This window comes from Erpetoichthys calabaricus, chromosome 7, assembly GCF_900747795.2.
Source record: "Erpetoichthys calabaricus chromosome 7, fErpCal1.3, whole genome shotgun sequence".
NCBI classification, from domain to species: domain Eukaryota; kingdom Metazoa; phylum Chordata; class Cladistia; order Polypteriformes; family Polypteridae; genus Erpetoichthys; species Erpetoichthys calabaricus.
This window is the reverse complement of record NC_041400.2, coordinates 149,690,088-149,712,820: the sequence shown is the minus strand read 5'-3', so window position 1 is coordinate 149,712,820 and position 22,733 is coordinate 149,690,088. Positions and strand designations below refer to the sequence as shown.

Sequence of the window (22,733 nt, the reverse complement as noted above, 5' to 3'; positions counted from 1 at the left end):
ACGCGTTGAATTTCGAAATGAAACCTGCCTAACTTTTGTAAGTAAGCTGTAAGGAATCAGCCTGCCAAATTTTAGCCTTCCACCTACACGGGAAGTTGGACAATTAGTGATGAGTGAGTCAGTCAGTCAGTGAGGGCTTTGCCTTTTATTAATTAGTATAGATACCTTAAAGTAGACTGTTTAACATCATACCCTTGGTTTATTGCTTTTTCTACTATTTATACTATTACCATTATACTATTACAGTAGGAATTACCAGGTTTATCCTAGACTAGTTTTTAAATCATTCTCAGGGTTGATTTTTTTTTTTTTTTTTTTAAATCTCAATATCTTAACTTAAAAGCGCTGAAGATTATTTCAAGCTTAAATACTGTTAATGAGAATATTTTCGGCAGATAGTATTAAGAATTTAACTGCAAAAGATATCTCTGTTTTAATTCTCTAACGCCGCTGCAGGGTGGGGTTTGTTTTGGACGTGCTCTGTCTCTTCGTATGTGAGAGGACTGGAACATCGCAAAGTGGGATCTGGCCTCATGTGGGGAGGCAAAATGGGGGGGTGGGGGGATAAAGGGGGGAGAGAAGGAGAGCAGGTTATATCTAATCTATTCTTGTAATCCTTATAATTATAAATATCAATGCAACAATAGGCTAAAATGCAATAACTCATGGGGAGTCTTGAAACTAAGATTAAAACTGCCATATTACCAATTAAAACTATAAAATGACATTAAAAACTCAGAATCAATGTCTCCATGATGGGACAGTTAACTTTGTGAGCTGGAATGTTAAAGGCCTGAATCACGAATTAAAGAGAAAGAAAGTATGCTCTCACCTAACAGGCTTAAATGCTAAAATAGTATTTTTACAGGAGACCCACTTACTAACCAAGGATCAGTTCAGATTACAAAAAGACTGGACTGGCCAAATGTTCCATTCTAGCTTTATAAAGAAAACTAGAGGGGTGGGAATTCTCATACATAGAACAGTTCCATTTGTAACATCAGATGTAGTGTCGGACCCTGAAGGGAGATATGTGATGGTCATGGGCAACTTATATAACAGTAAAATGATTTTGATAAATGTTTATGCACCCAATGTTGATGATAAGGAATTCATGCAAAATCTATTTGCATCCATTCCCAATGTGAACACTCATAAAATTATAATGGCTGGGGACTTTAATTGTGTTTTAAATCCACTCTTAGATAGGACTCCTGTGACATTGGGGACGACATCTAATACTGCAAAGATAATTACACAGTTTTTAAATGATCACAACTTATCAGACCCTTGGAGGTTTCTTAACCCAAACTCAAGAACATATTCGTTCTACTCACCAGTGCATTATAGCTACTCAAGAATTGATTATTTTTTTATAGATAATAATTTCCTGCCTACAATTAAATCATACAAATATGACACAATTGTTATCTCTGACCATGCCCCTCTAGTCTTGGAGCTAAAATCAATAAGCCCCTCACACTCACCTCGCAGATGGCGTCTTAACCCTCTTTTATTGGCAGACGAGAACTGCACAGAATTTATATCCAAACAAATCAGCTTCTTCCTAGAGACAAACACGTCCACAGAGGTTTCTGCAGGAACACTCTGGGAAACTCTAAAGGCCTTCTTAAGAGGACAGATTATTTCATATCTCTCCCACAGAAATAAATTAGAAACCAAGAAAGTGTCAGAGCTAAGAAATGAAATTACTAGAATAGATGAAGAACAAGCCAGGCGTCCAAATTAAGTTCTCCACAGGAAAAGGCAGGCCCTGCATACAGAACTTAACATCTTAACAACTAAAAAAACTGAACAACTTATTTATAAGTCTAGACAGCATTACTATGAACACGGAGAAAAAGCTAATAAGCTTTTAGCTCAACAAATTCATAAACAAGAAGTTCACAATGCAATACCAGTAATCACCAATAAGAATGGAGAAGAAATCATCGACCATACTAAAATAATGCACACATTTAGAGATTACTATAAGTCTTTATATTCCACTGAGCCCAAAGAAGACAACACACAATCTGATGCATTTCTGGATGCATCACAGATACCACAAATAGATGCTTTAAGTGCTGAGGAACTGGATAAACCTCTAACGCTAACAGAATTACTAGACGCTATAAAGTCACTACAAAGCGGGAAATCATCAGGCCCTGATGGTTACCCCGTAGAATTTTATAAGAAATTCTCCACTCAGCTAGCTCCCCTCTTATTGGCAACATTTACAGAAGCTAGACACAACCAAATACTACCTCAAACATTTCGACAAGCATTAATCACCGTCTTTCCTAAACAAAATAAGGACTTGTTACAATGTGCATTATACAGACCAATTTCACTCCTGAATAATGATGTTAAGATACTCTCAAAAATCCTAGCTAGAAGGATGGAGAAAGTGCTGCCCTCGGTAATATCACAAGATCAAACTGGATTTATTAAAGGCCGACACCTATCTTCAAATCTCCGACGCTTGTTTAATGTTATATATTCACCAGCAAAATCAAACACCCCAGAGATATTACTATCATTAGACGCAGAAAAAGCATTTGATATGATTGAATGGAATTACCTTTTCACTGCATTGGAGAAATTTGGGTTTGGCCCGCATATTTGTGCATGGATCAAACTACTGTATACCAATCCAGAAGCTTCAGTTTGTATTAATAACATTTGCTCAGACTACTTTAAACTAGAACGTGGTACCAGACAAGGATGTCCCTTGCCGCCACTGTTGTTTGCAATCGCTATTGAACCACTGGCGGTTCACTGCCGAAATTCTTATCAGATAAAGGGGATTGTCAGAGAAGGACTGGAACAGAAAATTTCTCTATATGCAGATGATATGGTCTTATATATATCAGACCCAGAAAACACTGTCCCCGCTGTTTTAACAGCACTAACAGAATTTCAAAAGATATCTGGTCTTAGAATTAATCTGAATAAAAGTATACTCTTTCCAGTGAATTTACAAGCATATAATATTAGATTAGACACCCTACCTTTTACCATATCAGATCAGTTTAAATACCTAGGGCAGGGGTAGGCAACGTCGGTCCTGGTGAGCCGCAGTATGTGCAGGTTTTTGTTCCAACCCAGTTCCTTAACGAGAACTCAATTATTGCTGATGAAGCACATATTGCTTAAGTGACATTTTGATGCTTCATTTTAGTGGTCTCGCTTGTTAAGGTTCTCCAACCTTAATTGCTTATTTCAATCTTAAACTGCTGCATTCAGTGTTTTAATTGCTCCTTATTAGCAATAAGATGTAAAAGACAAAGCAGCCAGCAGTTCTCCAGCTAGCTTTTTTCCAATTACATCTGTGTGTGTTCATCATGCACTGTTTGATTTAATAAAACACTTAATAGAAAAATGTGACAGACTGAAAATGATCTGTTTTAGGCTTCATATCATTTGGATGATATCTTTGGAAAGGAAAAAAATCTACGATATAAGAGCCTTACATTGCACAGACTAACACGCCATAAAATTAAATAAGGTCTGAGATTGGCAATGATTGGTTTCTAATTAAGCAATTGGGTTGGAATGAAAACCTGTAGCCACTGCGGCTCACCAGGACCGACGTTGCCTACCCCTGACCTAGGGGTAAATATCACAAGTAAACATAAAGCTCTCTATCAACAAAATTTTGGCGTCTGTATGGAAAAAATTAAGCAAGACTTGCATAGATGGTCAACCCTTCATCTCACTCTAGCCGGAAGAATTAACATTGTTAAGATGAATATCCTTCCTAAACTTCTCTTATTTCAAAACATTCCAATATATATCAATAAATCATTTTTTAAACAGTTAGATTCAACAATAACCTCATTCATTTGGTACTCAAAACACCCACGTATCCGAAGAGCAACCCTACAAAGACCTCAGGCAGAAGGTGGCATGGCTTTACCTAATTTTCAGTTTTATTACTGGGCAGCAAACATACAAGCCATAAAAACCTGGACACAAATAAATGAACATACACAGGCTTGGTCCGCAATAGAAGTAAAATCCTGTAGTACTTCTTTATATTCCCTGCTCTGCTCTCCAATAAATGAAAGTTATCGCAAATATACTAATAACCCAATTGTGCTTTGCTCACTCAGAATATGGAACCAAATTAGAAAGCATTTTAAGATGGAAAATCTTTTATCAGTGGCACCTCTGCAAGAGAACCACCTCTTTCAACCTTCGCAAGTATATCCAGTTTTTAATACCTGGAAAAGTTTTGGGATTAAAATGCTCAGAGATCTTTATATAGACAACATATTTACATCTTTTGAACAATTACGTTCAAAATTCAACCTCCCAGCTACACATTTCTTTTACTATCTTCAAATTAGAAATTTTGTTAAACAGAAATTGCTCGATTTCCCCCACCTTGCACCCTCCACAATGCTGGAAAAAATACTGCTCAATTTCGAGGAAATAAACACTATTTCCGCAATATATACAATACAATACAGTTTATTTTTGTATAGCCCAAAATCACACAGGAAGTGCCGCAATGGGCTTTAACAGGCCCTGCCTCTTGACAGCCCCCCAGCCTTGACTCTCTAAGAAGACAAGGAAAAACTCCAAAAAAACCTAGTAGGGAAAAATGGAAGAAACCTTGGGAAAGGCAGTTCAAAGAGAGACCCCTTTCCAGGTAGATTGGGCGTGCAGTGGGTGTCAAAAGAAGGGGGTCAATACAATACAATGCAGTACACAGAACAGAACAATTTCTCAATATATAAAATATATAAAATCTTATTAGAGTCCCTACCTTTCAAAGATCCAAGAGGACATTGGGAAGAAGATCTATTAATCAATATATCAGAAAAGGAGTGGAAGGTAGCAAAGCAGAGAATTCACTCGAGTTCTATATGCGCAAAGCATAGAATTATTCAACTAAAAATTATATATCGAGCCCCTCTGTCTCGCTTAAAACTGTCCAAAATGTTTCCAGGGCAGGATCCAACCTGCGAACGCTGCAACCAAGCTCCTGCCTCACTGGGTCACATGTTTTGGGCCTGCACCAAACTAACTTCATTTTGGACAAAAATTTTTAAGTGCCTCTCAGACAGCCTTGGTATCACAATCCCTCCTAACCCATTAACAGCTGTGTTCGGTGTTCTTCCAGATGGACTTGAAGTGGAGAAGGACAAGCAAACGGTGATTGCATTCACTACACTTTTGGCACGCAGACTTATTTTGTTAAATTGGAAGAATCCTAATTCTCCTCTTATAAGTCAGTGGGAAACCGATGTTTTATATTATTTGAAATTGGAAAAAATCAAATTTTCAGTTAGAGGATCTGTACAAAATTTTTTCAAAACATGGCAGGATTTAATCAATATTATTTTAGAATAAGAGAAATAACTATTACCACATTTAATTCCCTTCTCCATCTCTTATTTACATAGATATTTACTTCTCCCTTTCTTTTGTTTAATGTTGCCTTATTAAAAAGCCTTAAGCAATTTTCCTTTAGCTAAGCTCTCCTTGTCAGGGGTGGGGCTTGATTAGTCTTCAAATTTGTTGGGTTATAAATTGATCTGTTTGTATGGAATGATTACAATGAAAATTAATAAAATTAAAAAAAATTTAAAAAATGCTGCCGCTCAACAACAACGTTGTGTTAATGACACAAGGTTGAAACAAAGCAATTGTTGCAGCAGAACAACATGCAAGTGAAACACTCTGCAATGGAGGGCAAGGCTTGAAATTTTCACTAAAAACCCTGTCAATCTGGAGGTATTTTCTTGAGACAAAGATTAACAGGATTTATATGCCAGCAATTCAGCTAAGATATGTCATCACCAGTGTCTTCTTACGAAAGCCAGTGGGGTAGCAAGCACAGGTGGGTCAACGTCCTCTGCCCTGGGTAATTCTTAAGACTTATCTAACCTCTCTCCAAGTTCTCGAATATAAAAAACTGGTAGGGCTTCTTTGAGTTGTTTTTTGACCACATGCAGGTAGTTTTAAAGAATCCAGGATAGTACTCTGGAAATAGTAATTATCATGACCATTAACCAATTGATTTAAACACATTTATGAATTAACCCACAAAAATGTACTAAAAACGATCAAAATATAATGGAAACAAGCATGTAAGCATGTGAATTTCACCAAATAATCAAAATGACCTAACTTTGGTCTATGCTCTGTAGACTACATTGTTCCAGAGGTGTTGTGGTTTGGTCAAGAAGTAACTTTACAAAGCTAATTTGTGCTGCTATTGTGGAAAAGAGGGTTTCTTTGGGCAACTCTCCAAGAAGGTCACATTAGTGCAGTGCTATCATGATGGTAGAGTCATGATAGGTATGATTTACTATACTGGTGAAAGTCTTGTGGATCTGTGAATGTTAGCTATTTGGTTTACTGCAATTAGTATTATCTGATCGAATCTTTGGGTGAATTTACTAATGCATGTATACATGTTTAGCAACATGTTTTGAATGCTCCAGACCAAATTGCATACATTTCTTTTAAATATTATACACACAAACACACATATACAGTATATACATATACCCTAAAAGTGCAACAATTTTGTGCAATGATTTTGTGTGACGTTTTTTATCACGCTGTAAATCAGGCTTATTTTAAAACCTACATATACTGTATATGTTTGGTATCATTCTTTTCAGAATTTATCAGACTTTAATGTGATGTTGTTAGATTTTTAGATTATTATTCCGTTTTTAAATTATAAACTAAAATATCAAGAACTCACGTCCCACGAGATGAGACTTTGTGCCAAGAGATTTAACCACGCCCGGGGCTGGAAATAAAAGACAAAGAATGGATGACAAAGACAGCTGCTGTACAGGATTTTAAATGTTCGAAGCGCCACACAAGATGCAAATCAAGCGGCGGCAGCAGCGGTAATCCAGCAGCTGATCAAGCAAAGAGGAGGTTAAAAAAAAAATGTATTTGTTTCCCATTGTATCACCGTTTAAGAGGGGGTTTCGGAGAAGCGGCCATGTCTCCTTGGGGTGCATTCTGCCCCCCCCATCACAACACGAGCAGTAGAGATGTGAAGTGGCTGGCGCATAGCGCATGCATGGGGGGTTGGCAAGTGAAGCGTGTGTGTATATGTACAGTGTATATATAGGTGAAGGGAGAGAGATGGTTGCAATTCTATTCATTAACTAATCAGGTGCATTCAATTAACAGCACCTGGCTGTAGCTGTCTTCTTAACTGATATGAGAATTGTAAGGTTATACTTAATTTTCATCCAAGACTGGTGCATATTGGCTTATGTTTAGTTAAATAAATAATGTCAAAGTAAAATCTTCTGTGTGTTGTTTTGTCACCGGAAGTCATGTTTATCTAATTTGAAGATTTGATAAGAACAAAAAAATTGTTAGGTTATAGCATATTATGATTCATTGTTAGTTCTGTAAAAAATGTTTAAAACACAGTATGTTCTAGTATAAAGTACATTATCTTGAGTTATAGTTTAACACTGCTTCAACTGCTTTACTTAAAAATATTTATATAAATTTACATAAACTGAAACTCTAGAGTTAATATATTGAATTACATATTTTAAACTTTCATATATTAGTACCTTCCATTTTCTCCTGGCTGCAAACTTCTTCAGTTTTTCCATATTTACAGCGGAAGCCTTCCTACTTAGAGCCTGAAGTGTATCCTTGGGCTAAACAGAAATGTAAAAACAATTAACAAAATATTACAGACTTAAAAAGAATGTACTTTATAACCACAGTTAGATATAACTATACAATTCCAATTCCACACCAAGTTTGATATTATTCAACATATAATCCAATATTAATCAATCATACTAGCAAAAGTCTTACTTTACTGTCAGCTTGATTAATATTGCTAAAATAAATAGTTGCTCACAAAGAATCCTATGCTGTTAATATGGATGGGACACTTAAGTACTGGTAGAGGTTTCTTTAAATGCCAAAAACAAGTAATAACTACAAAACTATAAGAAATTTCAAATGCAGGTTAGAAAACATTAATGGTTTATTACAATTTAAAAATAAATCACAAGATTGCAAGATGAACAATGAAAATGTCCCAGGCAACACTTTCATGAATCATGTTCCCTATATAGCTGAGTAACGGTTAAAGTAACATAATTCTCAATGTACTTTGCTCCATGCACATTTTACTATGTGGAAAAGAATGCAATAAAAGCTTAATCACACTTAAATAAAGCTATTATCATGATGTAACAATGTCAGATCTTTCTAAGGAATTTAGTTTCCTTTCCAATATAAAGTAGCAAAAACCCCAGAGTAAGTGAAGCTGACATTGAACACTTTCTCAAACCCTGAAATAACATTTGTTTGGAGAATAAAGGGATCTTAAATTTTCATAGCTTCATCTAGCTATCAACAACATCAAGAACAACTATAAAGTATCAGTGTGTAGTCTATAATAATAATAATAATAATAATAAATTTTATTTATATTGCACTTTATATTTTAGCAATCCCAAAGTGCTACAGAGTAAAAATAGAATAATAAAATAAAAAAAAAGAACAGAAGAGTCTATAAAATACTTTAACAAAATGACTTTCTATAATAGATAGATAGATAGATAGATAGATAGATAGATAGATAGATAGATAGATAGATAGATAGATAGATAGATAGATAGATACTTTATTAATCCCAATAATAGATAAAGTGAGAAAGAAAAGGGAAATACGATTTATCATAAGCAGTGAAAAATCAGAAATGAAGAAAACACCAAAATACAGATAATACACTTTTCTATGTTGTCCCAAAACAAATGACAAGAATGCAGGCATTTTTTTTAGCTGGAAAAGATTTTTTAAACTGTTTTTAATCAATGAAACCAGCAGACAAAGAACAAGTAAAGAAAGGGAAGAGTAACCCCTGTGACAAACAATCAATCCACCTTTGTTTTATATAGCACCGTTCAAAGCATGAGCAATAACAATGTACTTTTATTATGCAAGCAACAAAATGCATTTCTTCTATATTCCATACAGAAGTTGCAAAAAAATTATTTTATTAATTTATCTGACAAACTAATTGCAAAACTATTCTGTATTGATCCCTACCACTTCCATTAGTTAACTATCAATATATAAAAAATTGTAAGGCCAGTCCATCTGTCACACAAAAACTCACTCATGGATTATGTCGTGACACATGCAACATGGCCCATGAGCAGGGTGTTCCCAGGATGGCAGAATCAAAATTAAACTTCTACCTCTCACGGTCTCCATATGTGCTGCTTGACTACTCAAAACAAGTATGGCCTCTGGTCTGACAAAAATTTATCTTCTAGTCTCTTGCACAGCTGGTACAGACATTGTAATGCGCAAGACCTGACAGGATCGACACAGCCATGCATCCTGGTGTGCTACTTCACATATACCTGACATGAAAAGTGCACTACTGGTTTGACAAAAATACTCTCCCTGAATTACACGTGTGGCCCACAGTGTCCATGATTTAAACCTTTGAGATGACATGCATATCCCCATGTAACACTGACAGGCAAGGCAACCAGCGCACACCATCCTACATCACAGACGTGTCAACTACCACACTGCAGGTCTGACACAAAACCAACTTCAGCTACTGAAGACGCTCACAATAACCTCAGTAACTGGGTCTGCTTACACCACCTGCTCTGATGTCCATTTAAGCCATATACCATTTAGGATAATAAAACCTAGCCACAGGGGATGCACAAACCAGTGTGTTTCTTTGTGCCGGTCCCAAGCCAGAATAAATGGGGAGGGTTATGTCAGGAAGGGCATCCGGTTTAAAATTTTGCCAAATGAATATGATGACAACAATACAAATTTCCATACCGGATCGGTCGAGCACCGGGTTAACAACAACCGCCACTAGTACTGTTAGCCAACAGGGTGCTGGCGGAAATTGGGCTACTGTTAGCCGAAGATGGAGAAGAAGAGGGGGGAGACGTGTCTGGAGGCAGAAGGAGAGGAGGAAAGTAAAGAGAGTGGAACTGATGGTAGGAACTTTGAATGTTGGCAGTATGGCTGGTAAGGGGAGTGAGTTAGCAGATATAATGGAGAGAAGGAAGGTTGATATATTGTGCGTGCAAGAGACTAAATGGAAGGGGAGTAAGGCCAGGTGGATCAGAGGTGGAATCAAATTGTTCTATCATGGTGTGGATAGGAGGAGAAATGGAGTAGGGGTTATTCTGAAGGAACAGTATGTCAAGAGTGTTTTGAAGGTGAAAAGAGTGTCAGACAGAGTAATGATTATGAAGCTGGAAATTGGAGGTGTGATGATGAATGGTGTTAGTGCATATGCTCTGCAAGTTGTGTGTGCAATGGATGAGAAAGAATATTTTTGGAGTGAGTTGGATGAAGTGATGAACAGTGTACCCAAGGGACAGAAAGTGGTTATTGGAGCAGATTTCACTGGACATGTTGGTGAAGTGAACAGAGGAGACAAGGAGGTGATGGGTAGGTGTGGTGTCAAGGAGAGGAATGAAGAAGGTCAGAGGATAGTGGATTTTTCCAAAAGGATGGACATGACTGTGGTGAATACGTATTTTAAGAAGAGGGAGGAATATAGGGCTACGTACAAGTGAGGAGGAAGATGCAAACAGGTAGATTACATCCTATGCAGAAGAGTCAATCTGAATGAGATTGAAGACTGCAAAGTGGTGGCAAGGTAAAGTGTAGTTAAACAGCATAGGATGGTGGTCTGTAGGATGACATTGGAGATCAAGAAGAGGAAGAGAGTGAGGGCAGAGCCAAGGATCAAATGGTGGAAGATGAAAAACGAAGACTGCAAGGTTGAGTTTAGGGAGAAGGTGAGACAGGCACTGGGTGGTAGTGGAGAATTATCAGACAGTTGGGAAACTACAGCAGATGTAGTAAGTGTGACAGCAAGAAGGGTGCTTGGTGTGATATCTGGACAGAGAAAGGAGGAAAAAGAAACTTGGTGGTGGAATGGGGAAGTACAGGAGAATATACAGAGGAAGAGGATGGCAAAGAAAAAGTGGGATAGTCAGAGAGATGCAGAAAGTAGACAAGAGTACAAGGAGATAAAGCACAAGGTGAAGAGAGAGGTGGCGAAGGCTAAAGAAAAGGCGTATGATGAGTTGTATGAGAGGCTGGGCACTAAGGAGGGAGAAAGGAACCTGTTCCGATTGGCTAGACAGAGGGACCGAGCTGGGAAAGATGTGCAGCAGGTTAGGGTAATAAAGGATAAAGATGGAAATGTACTTACAAGCAAGGAGAGTGTGTTGAGCAGATGGAAAGAGTACCTTGAGAGGCTGATGAATGAAGAGAACAAGAGAGAGAAGAAGTTGGATGATGTGGAGATAGTGAATCAGGAAGTGCAATGGATTAGCAAGGAGGAAGTAAGGACAGCTATGAAGAGGATGAAGAATGGAAAAGCTGTTGGTCCAGATGACATACCTGTGGAAGCATGAAGGTGTTTAGGAGAGATGGCAGTGGAGTTTTTAACCAGATTGTTTAATGAAATCTTGGAAAGGGAAAGGATGCCTGAGGAGTGTAAAAGAAGTGTACTGGTGCCGATACTTAAGAATAAGGGGGATGTGCAGGACTGTAGTAACTACAGGGGGATAAAATTGATGAGCTACAGCATGAAGTTAAGGGAAAGAGTAGTGGAAGCTAGGTTAAGAAGTGAGGTGTTGATTAGTGAGCAGCAGTATGGTTTCATGCCAAGAAAGAGCACCACAGTCGCAATGTTTGCTCTGAGGGTATTGATGGAGAAGTATAGAGAAGGCCAGAAGGAGTTGCATTGCGTCTTTGTGGACCTGGAGAAAGCATATGACAGGGTGCCTTGAGAGGAGTTGTGGTATTGTATGAGGAAGTCGGGAGTGGCAGAGAAGTATGTAAGAGTTGTACAGGATATGTATGAAGGAAGTGTGACCGTGATGGGGTCTGCGGTAGGAGTGACGGATGCATTCAAGGTGGAGGTGGGATTACATCAGGGATCGGCTCTGAACTCTTTCTTATTTGCAATGGTGATGGACTGGTTGACAGACGAGATTGCTGATGACATTTTGATCTGTAGCGGTAGTAGGGAGCAGGCTGAGGAGACCCTGGAGAGGTGGAGATATGCTCTAGAGAGGACAGGAATGAAGGTCAGTAGGAACAAGACAGAATACATGTGTGTAAATGAGAGGGAGGTCAGTGGAATGGTGAGGATGAAAGGAGTAGAGTTGGCGAAGGGATCAACAGTACAGAGTAATGGGGATTGTGGAAAAGAGATGAAAAAGAGAGTGCCGTCAGGGTGGAATGGGTGGAGAAGAGTGTCAGGAGTGATTTGTGACAGACAGATTTCAGCAACAGTGAAAATGAAGGTCTACAGGACGGTAGTGAAACCAGCTATGCTATATGGGTTGGAGACGGTGGCACTGACCAGAAAGCAGGAGACAGAGCTGGAGGCAGTGTTAAAGATGCTAAGATTTGCATTGGGTGTGACAAGGATGGATTGGATTAGAAATGAGTACATTAAAAGGTCAAATCAAGTTGGACGGTTGGAAGACAAATTCAGATTATAATAATAATAATAATTCTTTGCATTTATATAGCGCTTTTCTCACTACTCAAAGCGCTTAGCAATTGCAGGTTAAGGGCCTTGCTCAAGGGCCCAACAGAGCAGAGTCCCTTTTGGCATTCACGAGATTCGAACCGGCAACCTTCAGATTACCAGTGCAGATCCCTAGCCTCAGAGCCACCAGATTGTGCTGGTTTGGACATGTGCAGAGGAGAGATGCTGAGTATATTGGGAGAAGGATGCTAAGGATAGAGCTGCCAGGCAAGAGAAAAAGAGGAAGGCCTAAGAGAAGGTTTATGGATGTGTTGAAAGAGGACATGCAGGTGATGAGTGTAACAGAACAAGATGCAGAGGACAGAAAGATATGGAAGAAGATGATCAGTTGTGGTGACCCCTAACGGGGGCAGCCAAAAGAAGAAGACGACCACCATTTAGGATAATAAATGCGCTGACAGTTGCTGATGGCAACCTGCATTACACAGGCAGGTTGATCGTCGTCATTGCTCATGTGAGTCACACATTTGTTAACCCTACTGAAGTCCTTACTGCCTTCCACTCTCAATCAAGGTGACAGCACCCTTTACCATGTGACCGAGGTTCACGTGTATCTTGACGGTCACAGTCACACTTGCTCACTGTGCAACTCACTGCTCAAGCCTAGCACACTAATGACCAGAAGCAAACCTAATGCCATCTACTGACAGTCAACTACACTCTTTACACTTCATCACAAAAAAAATGATTTTTAATATAGAAATGTTGGCCTACTGAAAAGTATGTCCATGTATGCACTCAATAGATGGTTGGGGATCCTTTTGAATGAATTACTACATCAATGTGGTGTGGCATGGAAGCAATCAGCCTGTGGCACTGCTGAGGTGTTATGGAAGCCCAGGATACTTTGATAGTGGCCTTCAGCTAGTCTGCATTGTTGGGTCTGGTGTCTCTTTTCAATAGGCCAACATTTCTGTATTAAAAATAATTTTTTATTGGTCTTATGTAATATCCTAATTTTCTGAGATACTGAATTTTGAGTTTTCATTACCTGTAGGCCATAATCAGCAAAATGAAAAGAAATAAACACTTGAAATATACCACTCTGTGTGTCATGAATCTATATAATATATGAGTTTCACTGTTTGAATTGAATTACTGAAATAAATTAAGTTTTCAATGATATTCTAGTTTATTGAGATGCACCTGTAAATACTCCAAAGTAAACCCTTCTTAATGGCCATTGAATTTCTCTCTAATATTACTGCGTGACCTGCCTACAAAATGATGACAACAGGGCTTTGGACTTTGATTAAGATAATGAAGTACTTGTATAAGAGTAAAACACAAGAAGACAGTATATCATATTATAACAGAAAAAGTTATGAACTGGACATTCAGACCAACAAAGACCACCAATCATACACACGTAATCCCTCCAAAATAACATTAAGCCGAGTTTTGAATGTCCTCAAGTTCTACTGTCTATCATACGACTTTGGCAACTGATTTATTGCGTCTTTTGTGTGAATTTTATCCTCAGGTTTTCAGCTATGCCCCCATGTTCTTGTTGAACTCATTTTAAACTTCACTCATGTCACCTCTTAATGTCTATTTGTGTAAACTGAAAAGGCTCAACTCATTTAATCTTTCTACATAACTCATATTTCAGTCCAAGAAACAGCCTAGTCACTCTTCTCTGGACTTTCTCTAGCACCGCTGTCTTTTTTTGTAGCCCAGAGACCCAAACTGCATGCAGTACTCCAGTTGAGGTCTTACCAGTCAGCATAAATCTTAAGCAAACCATATTTGTAATTCTTGAAGTGCAAGTATAAATATGGATTATCATTTTAATTATGTAGTATTTGTGTCTTAGCAAAATATATGCTGTATGACATACAGCAACAAAGAATAAACACAGTACAAATCTATTAAAAAGCTGCAAATTTATCAAATATTCATAAGTTATTCATCAAGAAGACAAGACTTAGGCTTAATGGGTTTATAAGTAAAATACATATTTTGCTGTTAAGCTAACAAGCCTACTGTTTACTAAGCAGCAATTTCAAATTTGTCTTTACCTTTTCTTTGTCCAATTAAAAATGTAAGATGCCTCACTTAAAAAAGCTCACTGTCCAAACTCAAACGGTGTACATTTTAAGTGTTTTCAAATAAGGACGTTTTCATACATGGATGTGTGTGGGCATGCACGAGATACAGCGAGTGAGGAAGAGACAAAGTTGATGCCATTCAAGTGGTTACTGAAGTATAAATTAAATACTTTTGCAAAGATATAATGACAGGTGTGTTTTAATTCAAGAATAAAACTGAATAATAAAAAAAATCTAAGTGACAAGATAACAAGCAGAAATTTTTCAACTGCATTTGTGTGTCTGCTTTTATTATATTAATAATAATAATAATAATAATAATAATAAGAGTAGCTCACTACTCAAAGTGCTAAAAAGCAAGGAGGACCTGGGATTCAAACCAAGAAACCTCTTCACTGTAAAGCAGCAGCTCTACCTCTGCACCACCCGAGTGAATCTGTGAGACATGTGCATTTTCAATGTGAAACACTCAAACACACACTAGCATTCAAACGTCTACCTATACAATTCCCTACAACTCATTGTCAGATAAAAACTTCCATACAGACTTGAGCAGTGAAAATTTTGCTATGTTGTAACTTCAGCTGGCTGAATGGAGGATGGGTGAATGCATTCTGCATGGTGCAAATTGACACATTTGCAAAACAAATGCATCCATCACTGAGTAACTGGCGCAGTGATAAGGAGCTGCAAGGAAAATTAAGGTAGTCCAGAGCAACAAAAAAAAATTGCAGGCTTCTGGGATTCTAGTGTTAATTTAAAGAGCAAAATCAAAAGGTCTGAATTCATTAAACTAGCTTTCCTTGCCATTTGTCTAATTGCAGAGGACAACCCCTCCAATTCCCTTTTCTCAGTTGATTGTTCCCCTTTCTTTAATGTAAAGGCTAAGCTCTCTTGCAACAAACCTTGAGTTGCTGGATTTTATTTACACAGTTAAGAAATTTACTGCAAAAAAGATGTATGCAGGCTCAATTATCGAAATAACTTGCATAAAGGAGGACTGCAACTAAATTACCGTAAAGCTTAGAAAAGCAGGTGCTGAAAATATCAGTTTTTATGATCCACCAACTTACACATAACTAATCAAGTCATTTTTAGTGAAAATTGTTCGATTTATATGGGCAGCCGATCAATGAGAGCATCCCTATGTGGTTTTTAGACTGAGATGTCCTCATTATAAAGACTCTTTAAACATCCAACATTTTACATTGTTGTGCAAGAAACCATTACCCTTTTTTCTAGTGATGTGACCCTCCAAAGTTGTATTCCAACTTTTTTTTTTTTTTTTTTTTTTTTTTTTTAAACAGCAAATAATACTAACCTTAATCCATGGATGCTGCAGAGTTCCTTCAATTGACATCCTCTTTCTGAAAAAAATAAAAACAAAAAGAAAATTTTAAATTGAAAATGCCAAGATGATATGCAGGAATAACTTATACATAATTAATTATTCTTAAGTGGCCTTGGGTGAGAGTGGATGAGTGTGTGATCTGTGTATAGAAGCTAAACTTAATCCACAAGACTGAAAAACAAAGTGGGCCTCGGTATATAGTTTTATGGTTCAAATTTTAAAAAGAAGCAAACTGTAATCAGTATCTTGAGGTGGCATTTTCTGAGCAAAAGATCTATACAATGCAACCCTAAGTTTGTTTGTAAAAAGTTTTTATTCTTATTTTTTGAGAGATGGTGCTATTTCTTCAAAATTATTATTATTATCAGATGATGGCACAAGAAAACCAAGAATCATATTTTTAACCACTGACAGCCTTTTGTGCCAGGGTCAGGTGTGGAAGTGATGTGGCTATATGTACAGTTTGCTGTCCAGTACATATTAACAGTAAATATGAACGTTTTGTGTATACACTAGTTAATATAATTATGATGTCTTTAACTTGCCATTAACAGCACAACTATGAGCGCAAATATTTAAAATAAAACTATATGCTATTATCCACTGGCACACCAGTTGTCTAATGCTTGTAAGTGACACTTAATATAGAAAAGATTTCCAACCCAAGTGTCAGACAAATATCTAGCTATATCTCCTTTGAAAGCACATAGGCAAAAGTCTTGTGTAGGAACTTAATTTTGAACATTAGGAACATAATGATAAATTCCGCAGGAAAGCACAATTGCAGCATCCTTAGTTTAGAGTCCTATGTGCAATTGTTGTCTATGTGGATTTTGCATGTTTTTCTAATGTGTATAAGGGTTTTCCCACTGGGTACTATGGTTTTCTTCACATTTTCAAAAAATATGAATGTCAGATTAACTGGTGAATCCAAATATCCCTGTGTGCAAGTAAGTATGTGTGGGCAGTGAGACCAGTCCAGGGCCAGGGCTAATTCTATACATATTCTGGCCCCTGTGAACCTCAACTGGATGAAGTAAGTCTGATAATGTTAGGTTACTCAAAGTTATAGGTAACAAATTTTTGACTGAATATAAAAAGTTTTGCAACACTACTAAATTATACAATTAAAAAAATGATATAAATTAAATACATAATTTACCAATCAGAAAGATGTTTAAAGCTAAATGGGTCTACTGTAAATAATACAGAAAATATCTATGATCGTAAAAATGAAAGGGGGAGCATTCTTTAATATATGAAGAATTTATTAAGGTTGTGCTTAGTGCTCTCATAAGGTGTCCAACTAGCACCATTCAAGTCATGCGTGCCCTGCTTTGATGTAAAGTACATGTCCTACATGAGATGTTATCAGTCTCTCTTAGTTAGCATTTTGCATTTTAAAAAGATCAAGTTTACCAGACTGACTGCGAAAACTATTCAAGGACAAAATCTACAAAATTCTGTTTCTTTTTTATTTGTCTGTGACAGCAGCTTTTATTTATTCATTTATATGGCCTAATCTGTCCACTTTAGCCATAATTAAGTCTGTATTCTTAAGATGGACAGTGAAACAGAAATGCTCTGATATAAGAAAAACACCTTTACATAATGTGCAATGATGCTAAAAAGGGATTTATTGTAAATTGATTGATTACACACTAAGGACTGAATGTTTGGAACAATCATTACAGAAGTCTAATTTCTGGGATACTACAAATACATACAGGTATGTTATTTCTGGGTAGTTTCAACAACTATGCACTGATTTTAAAAGCTAAAAATGTTATCTTAATTTTTTAAGTAAACTAACAATTGTTGGAATCAGTAACATTTATTTGAAACTAAAGAATATGACAATTTTACAGATGGGATTTTTTAGAAACACTTGCTGTTTATTTTGTACTTTTTGTAAAAAGGTGTGTTTGTGCCCAGCTTCAGATTAATAAAATGCCTACACATTTTACCTAACATCTTGCCTGAAGAAGGAGCCTGAGTTGCCTCAAAAGCTTGCATATTGTAATCTTTTTAGTTAGTCAATAAAAGGTGTAATTTTACTTGACTTCTCACTACATTCACAATGGCTAGCACGGTACAACACCCTAGTACTACCTTCCACCAAGGAAAGTGATAGGGTGTGACTTGACTACCAGGGGCAATTATCAAGTTAAACACATTATACGATACTGAATAACCATTTGAAGTTGTATATTATTATATACAAAAACTTAAAAAACATTTGAAATTGTATAAACGAACTAAGTATACTAGAAAGGATATGCCACCAAAATTAAAAACATTGAAATTAACAAAATGTTGGTAACACAAAATAAAGTAAAAATATTGTGTAAAATGAGAAGCTGATATTACCTTAAACATTTTAATTAAAAAATATGGAAATAGGTTATTAAATACTTTTGGAAATATTATTAAGAGCTTAAATATTAATAATGAATAAAACTAAAATCTCTTAATTTAAAAAATATGCATAAACATACTTTGGGTCTTTAATTAAAAGTCTTCTTATAAAATCTTTAGCAAGACCACTTGTGTTGCTAAAGAACTCTTCTTCAAATTCATAGTTCACAGCAGACACATTTGCTAATGTTTCTTGCTTGTTATCACCTAGGAAAGGCGATGCTCCACTTAGTCTGTTTAAAAAAAAAAAAAAAAAAGAAAAAAAAAAATACAACAAAGACTTTAATAAAAAGCAGCTCCATTATAGCCTAATGAATCCAAAGGATCAGATTCTAAAATATACTGTGCTACATAGTACCAGAAACACATAAAAGACTTGATTGTTCACTGTAAATACAACAAAGACTAGCATTAAAACAAAGGGAACTCATATGAACTAGGGCATGGTAGTGTTTTGTTAGACACTAGAATAAATCTTGTTTATGATGCTAAGGCTCTAAAACAGATGAGCAATGAATTCAAGCAAGAACAGAGGAACCTTTTAAAAGCATTTAGTTTTTAATCGCAAATAAGCATCACTATGCAAATTGTGTATTACACAGTAAAATGCATTCATTATCATTAATTAGAATGCATCCTTAAATGTATTATTATTCTGTTTTATTAAGCTATAAAACAATGCCTCGCCAACTATGAACTACAAATACTGTAACCTTTCTCAGACCTCTGTCTACCTACACTTTTTCCGGTATGAATTTACTTGTTAAAGTGCAGCTGAAAGAACATTGCTTATTCTCACTACTCACGTCCCACCATAGTTAATGTGTGAGGAATATACGTGTCTTTCTTATGCTCATGTTGGTTTTCTTCATGTACTCTGTTTTCCTCTCACAATATAAAGAAATGTAACCTGGGTTAACTGGTCATTCTAAATGACCCTGCTGTGAGTAATCGAGGTTATTTGTGTAAGTGTATATGATAAATTTTTAAATATGCTTAACACAAAAAAATGCATTAAGATTTCAAAAATTAAAACAGTGCAGATTAAAACTGGGCAGAATGTTACAATTTTTTTCCATTGCAAATACATATAGTTTTGAAAGTAGTAGTTCCTTATGCTGTAAAATCATACTTTATCAGATCATAACATCCATCCTTCCTCTTAACCACTTAAATTAACCCACTTAATTAACTTCCAGGGTCAAGTGTGAGCTGAAGCTTATAATTGTGTTTATACAGTATATATTATATAGTGAGTGCCATGTGGGACGGATTGGCGTCCTGGTCGGGATGGAGGTTAGTTTCCGGACAGAAATGTAAGTCACAACAGAAGGACAAGAGGAGTACATGGTCTAAAGTTATTTTCTCCTTCCATATACACTGGTGGGACACTCAGGAACATGCACAGGGCAGGCTAGGAATTGTAGTCCTATGGGACAGCCCCGTCGGAGTTCTTGGGTGCCACCAGGGAGAACTACAAGGGATCAATATGACCTCTTTAAATGTCCACCTCTTCATATTTCTGGTGGCCTGGCAGGAAAGTGAAAGACAGATCCCTCATTCAACCAACATTTTAACTAGGCATTTCTTGAAGGGGGCCTTGTTGATTGTTTTAATTAACTACCAGCATTGTAGAAGGTAATAAGTTATTGGGCACTCCTTCCTACATGATACACTAAAGGATAGCAAGAGTAAAAAAAAAAAAGGAAGACCTTTAATCTACAGAAAATTGCTTTTACAGGGGTCACCTCATGTTGAACATGATACTAAAGGGTAGGCTGCTTATAAATAATAAGAACAAAAAAGGAAGATACATGAATACAAATAGTGTCCTCCCACAGTCCAAAGACATGCAGGTTAGGTGGATTGGTGATTCTAAATTGGCCCTAGTGTGTGCTTGGTGTGTGGGTGTGTTTGTGTGTGTCCTGCGGTTGGTTGGCACCCTGCCCAGGATTGGTTCCTGCCTTGTGCCCTGTGTTGGCTGGGATTGGCTCCAGCAGACCCCCGTGACCCTGTGTTCGGATTCAGTGGGTTGGAAAATGGATGGATGAATACAAATAATAAGGAAACAAAAAATTTCTCATTAGTTGCCTAAACTGGACTAGTTAAAGGGATTACACAATTTAGTTATGAAATATTTTAGTATAACGTATGGAAAAAAAATCAACATAAAAGGACAATTGGCTTCTAGATGCAAAACCAAAAGATACGTGAATTGGAGACAGAATGGGCATATTACCAAATGTAAAGATACTGAATGGTATCCTTGGGTCCGCTGCTCTTCTCAATCTACATGCTTCCATTAGGTCAGATTATCTCGGGACATAACGTGAGCTACCACAGCTATGCTGATGACACACAGCTGTATTTATCAATAGCACCTGATAACCCCCATTCTCTAGATTCACTAACACAATGTCTAACCTGTATCTCAGAATGGATGAATAGTAACTTTCTCAAATTAAATAAAGAGAAAACCGAAATCTTAGTGATTGGCAATAATGGATACAATGAGGCTATTAGAAATAAACTTGATGCATTAGGATTAAAAGTCAAAACGGAGGTAAAAAGCTTAGGGGTAACCGTTGACTGAAATCTGAGTTTTAAATCGCATATTAATCAGATCACTAGGACAGCATTTTTTCACTTAAGAAACATAGCAAAAGATAGACCTCTTACATCATCGAAAGATGCTGAGAAATTAGTTCACGCGTTTGTTTTCAGTCGGCTAGATTACTGTAACGCACTCTTCTCAGGACTACCCAAAAAAGACATAAATCGTTTGCAACTAGTGCAGAATGCAGCTGCTAGAATCCTTACCAGGAAAAGAAAATCCGAACACATTTCTCCAGTTTTGATGTCACTACACTGGTTACCTGCGTCTTTCAGAATTGACTTTAAAATTCTGCTGATGGTTTATAAAGCCTTAAATAATCTCGCTCCATCTTATATATCGGAATGTCTGACGTCTTATATTCCAAATCGCAACCTCAGATCCTCAATTGAGTGTCTCCTTAGAATTCCAAGAGCAAAACTTAAAAGAAGTGGTGAGGCGGCTTTCTGCTGTTATGCACCTAAAATCTGGAATAGCCTGCCAGTAGGAATTCGCCAGGCTAATACAGTGGAGCACTTTAAAAAACTACTGAAAACACATTACTTTAACATGGCCTTCTCATAACTTCACTGTAATTTAATCCTGAAACTCTGTATATCCAATTCATTATGATAACTATTCAATTCAAAATCTGTACTAACCCCTGCTCTCTCTTCTGTTTCCTTTTCCGGTGTCCTTTTGGTGGTGGCGCAAGCCACCACCATCTACCCAAAGCACCATGATGTTCCAACAATGATGGATGGATTAAAAGCCAGAAGTCTGTATGACCATCACCATCAAGTGACTCCGTGAGAACCCTAACTACAAAGAGGACTATTTCATTTATGTTAGGTAGAATGCCCAGAGGGGACTGGGTGGTCTCGTGGCCTGGAACCCCTACAGATTTTATTTTTTTCTCCAGCCGTCTGGAGTTTTTTTTTGTTTTTTCTGTACACCCTGGCCATCGGACCTTACTCCTTTCTATGTTAACTAATGTTGTCTTATTTTAATTTTGTATTTGTCTTTTATTTTTCTTTTCTCATTATGTAAAGCACTTTGAGCTACTTTTTGTATGAAAATGTGCTATATAAATAAATGTTGTTGTTGTTGTTGAATGTAACCTTTGAAATGAAAATGCAAATCTTTATTTATTTACTTATGTGTAAATAAGTGTAAAAGCAATCAGAAGAAGGAAGTTAAACTTGAATTGTCTAAGAAAGGGAGGGAAATTAAAGTGACTAAAGGAACTAATTAATTCTCTCTCACAATATAATAAACTTTCATCACAGTATAAAGTAGGTCTATTCAGAATATTGTAGAAGATCTGAAATAACAAATTTGTCAGAAAGTATACCATCCATAAGAAATAAACAAGAGAGCTATAAAAATAAGCAGATCAAGGGAACAAAGAAAGCCACAGAACAGCATGATGTATCCAGTGAATATTAAAACCGATTCCTCTCAAACATTGGAAGGCAGAAATAAGATTATGAGGAAGACAATTTTGTGTTCTGAATTCACAAACCTCTTTTAAGGACCAGAAACAGTTGGAAGTCTTCACAACAGTAACCCACATGAAGACTCAGCATAAAAACATGATATGTAAGTGTTTCTTTGGTGTTTGGAATAAGGAACTGCAGTGCCATGGTGAAAAACAAACTACTTTTCAGTTCCTTCCAAGAGTAAGCTTTCAATGTTCATCTTTGTAATTAATTTATTTTTGCTAGCAATAAAATGTCT

General features: G+C 36.8%; 1 protein-coding gene across 1 annotated transcript in view; it reads right to left on the bottom strand.

Annotated features, from left to right (window-relative positions):
- Positions 1-22,733, bottom strand: part of dapk1 (death-associated protein kinase 1) — a 219,140-nt gene that overhangs the window by 97,567 nt on the left and 98,840 nt on the right. The window contains exons 8-10 of the mRNA XM_028805545.2: positions 18,481-18,633; positions 15,953-15,998; positions 7,572-7,661 (exon numbers count right to left, since the gene is read on the bottom strand). Of these exons, the coding sequence (XP_028661378.2) occupies positions 7,572-7,661; positions 15,953-15,998; positions 18,481-18,633 (289 nt within the window). The remainder of the gene's footprint in view (positions 1-7,571; positions 7,662-15,952; positions 15,999-18,480; positions 18,634-22,733) is intronic.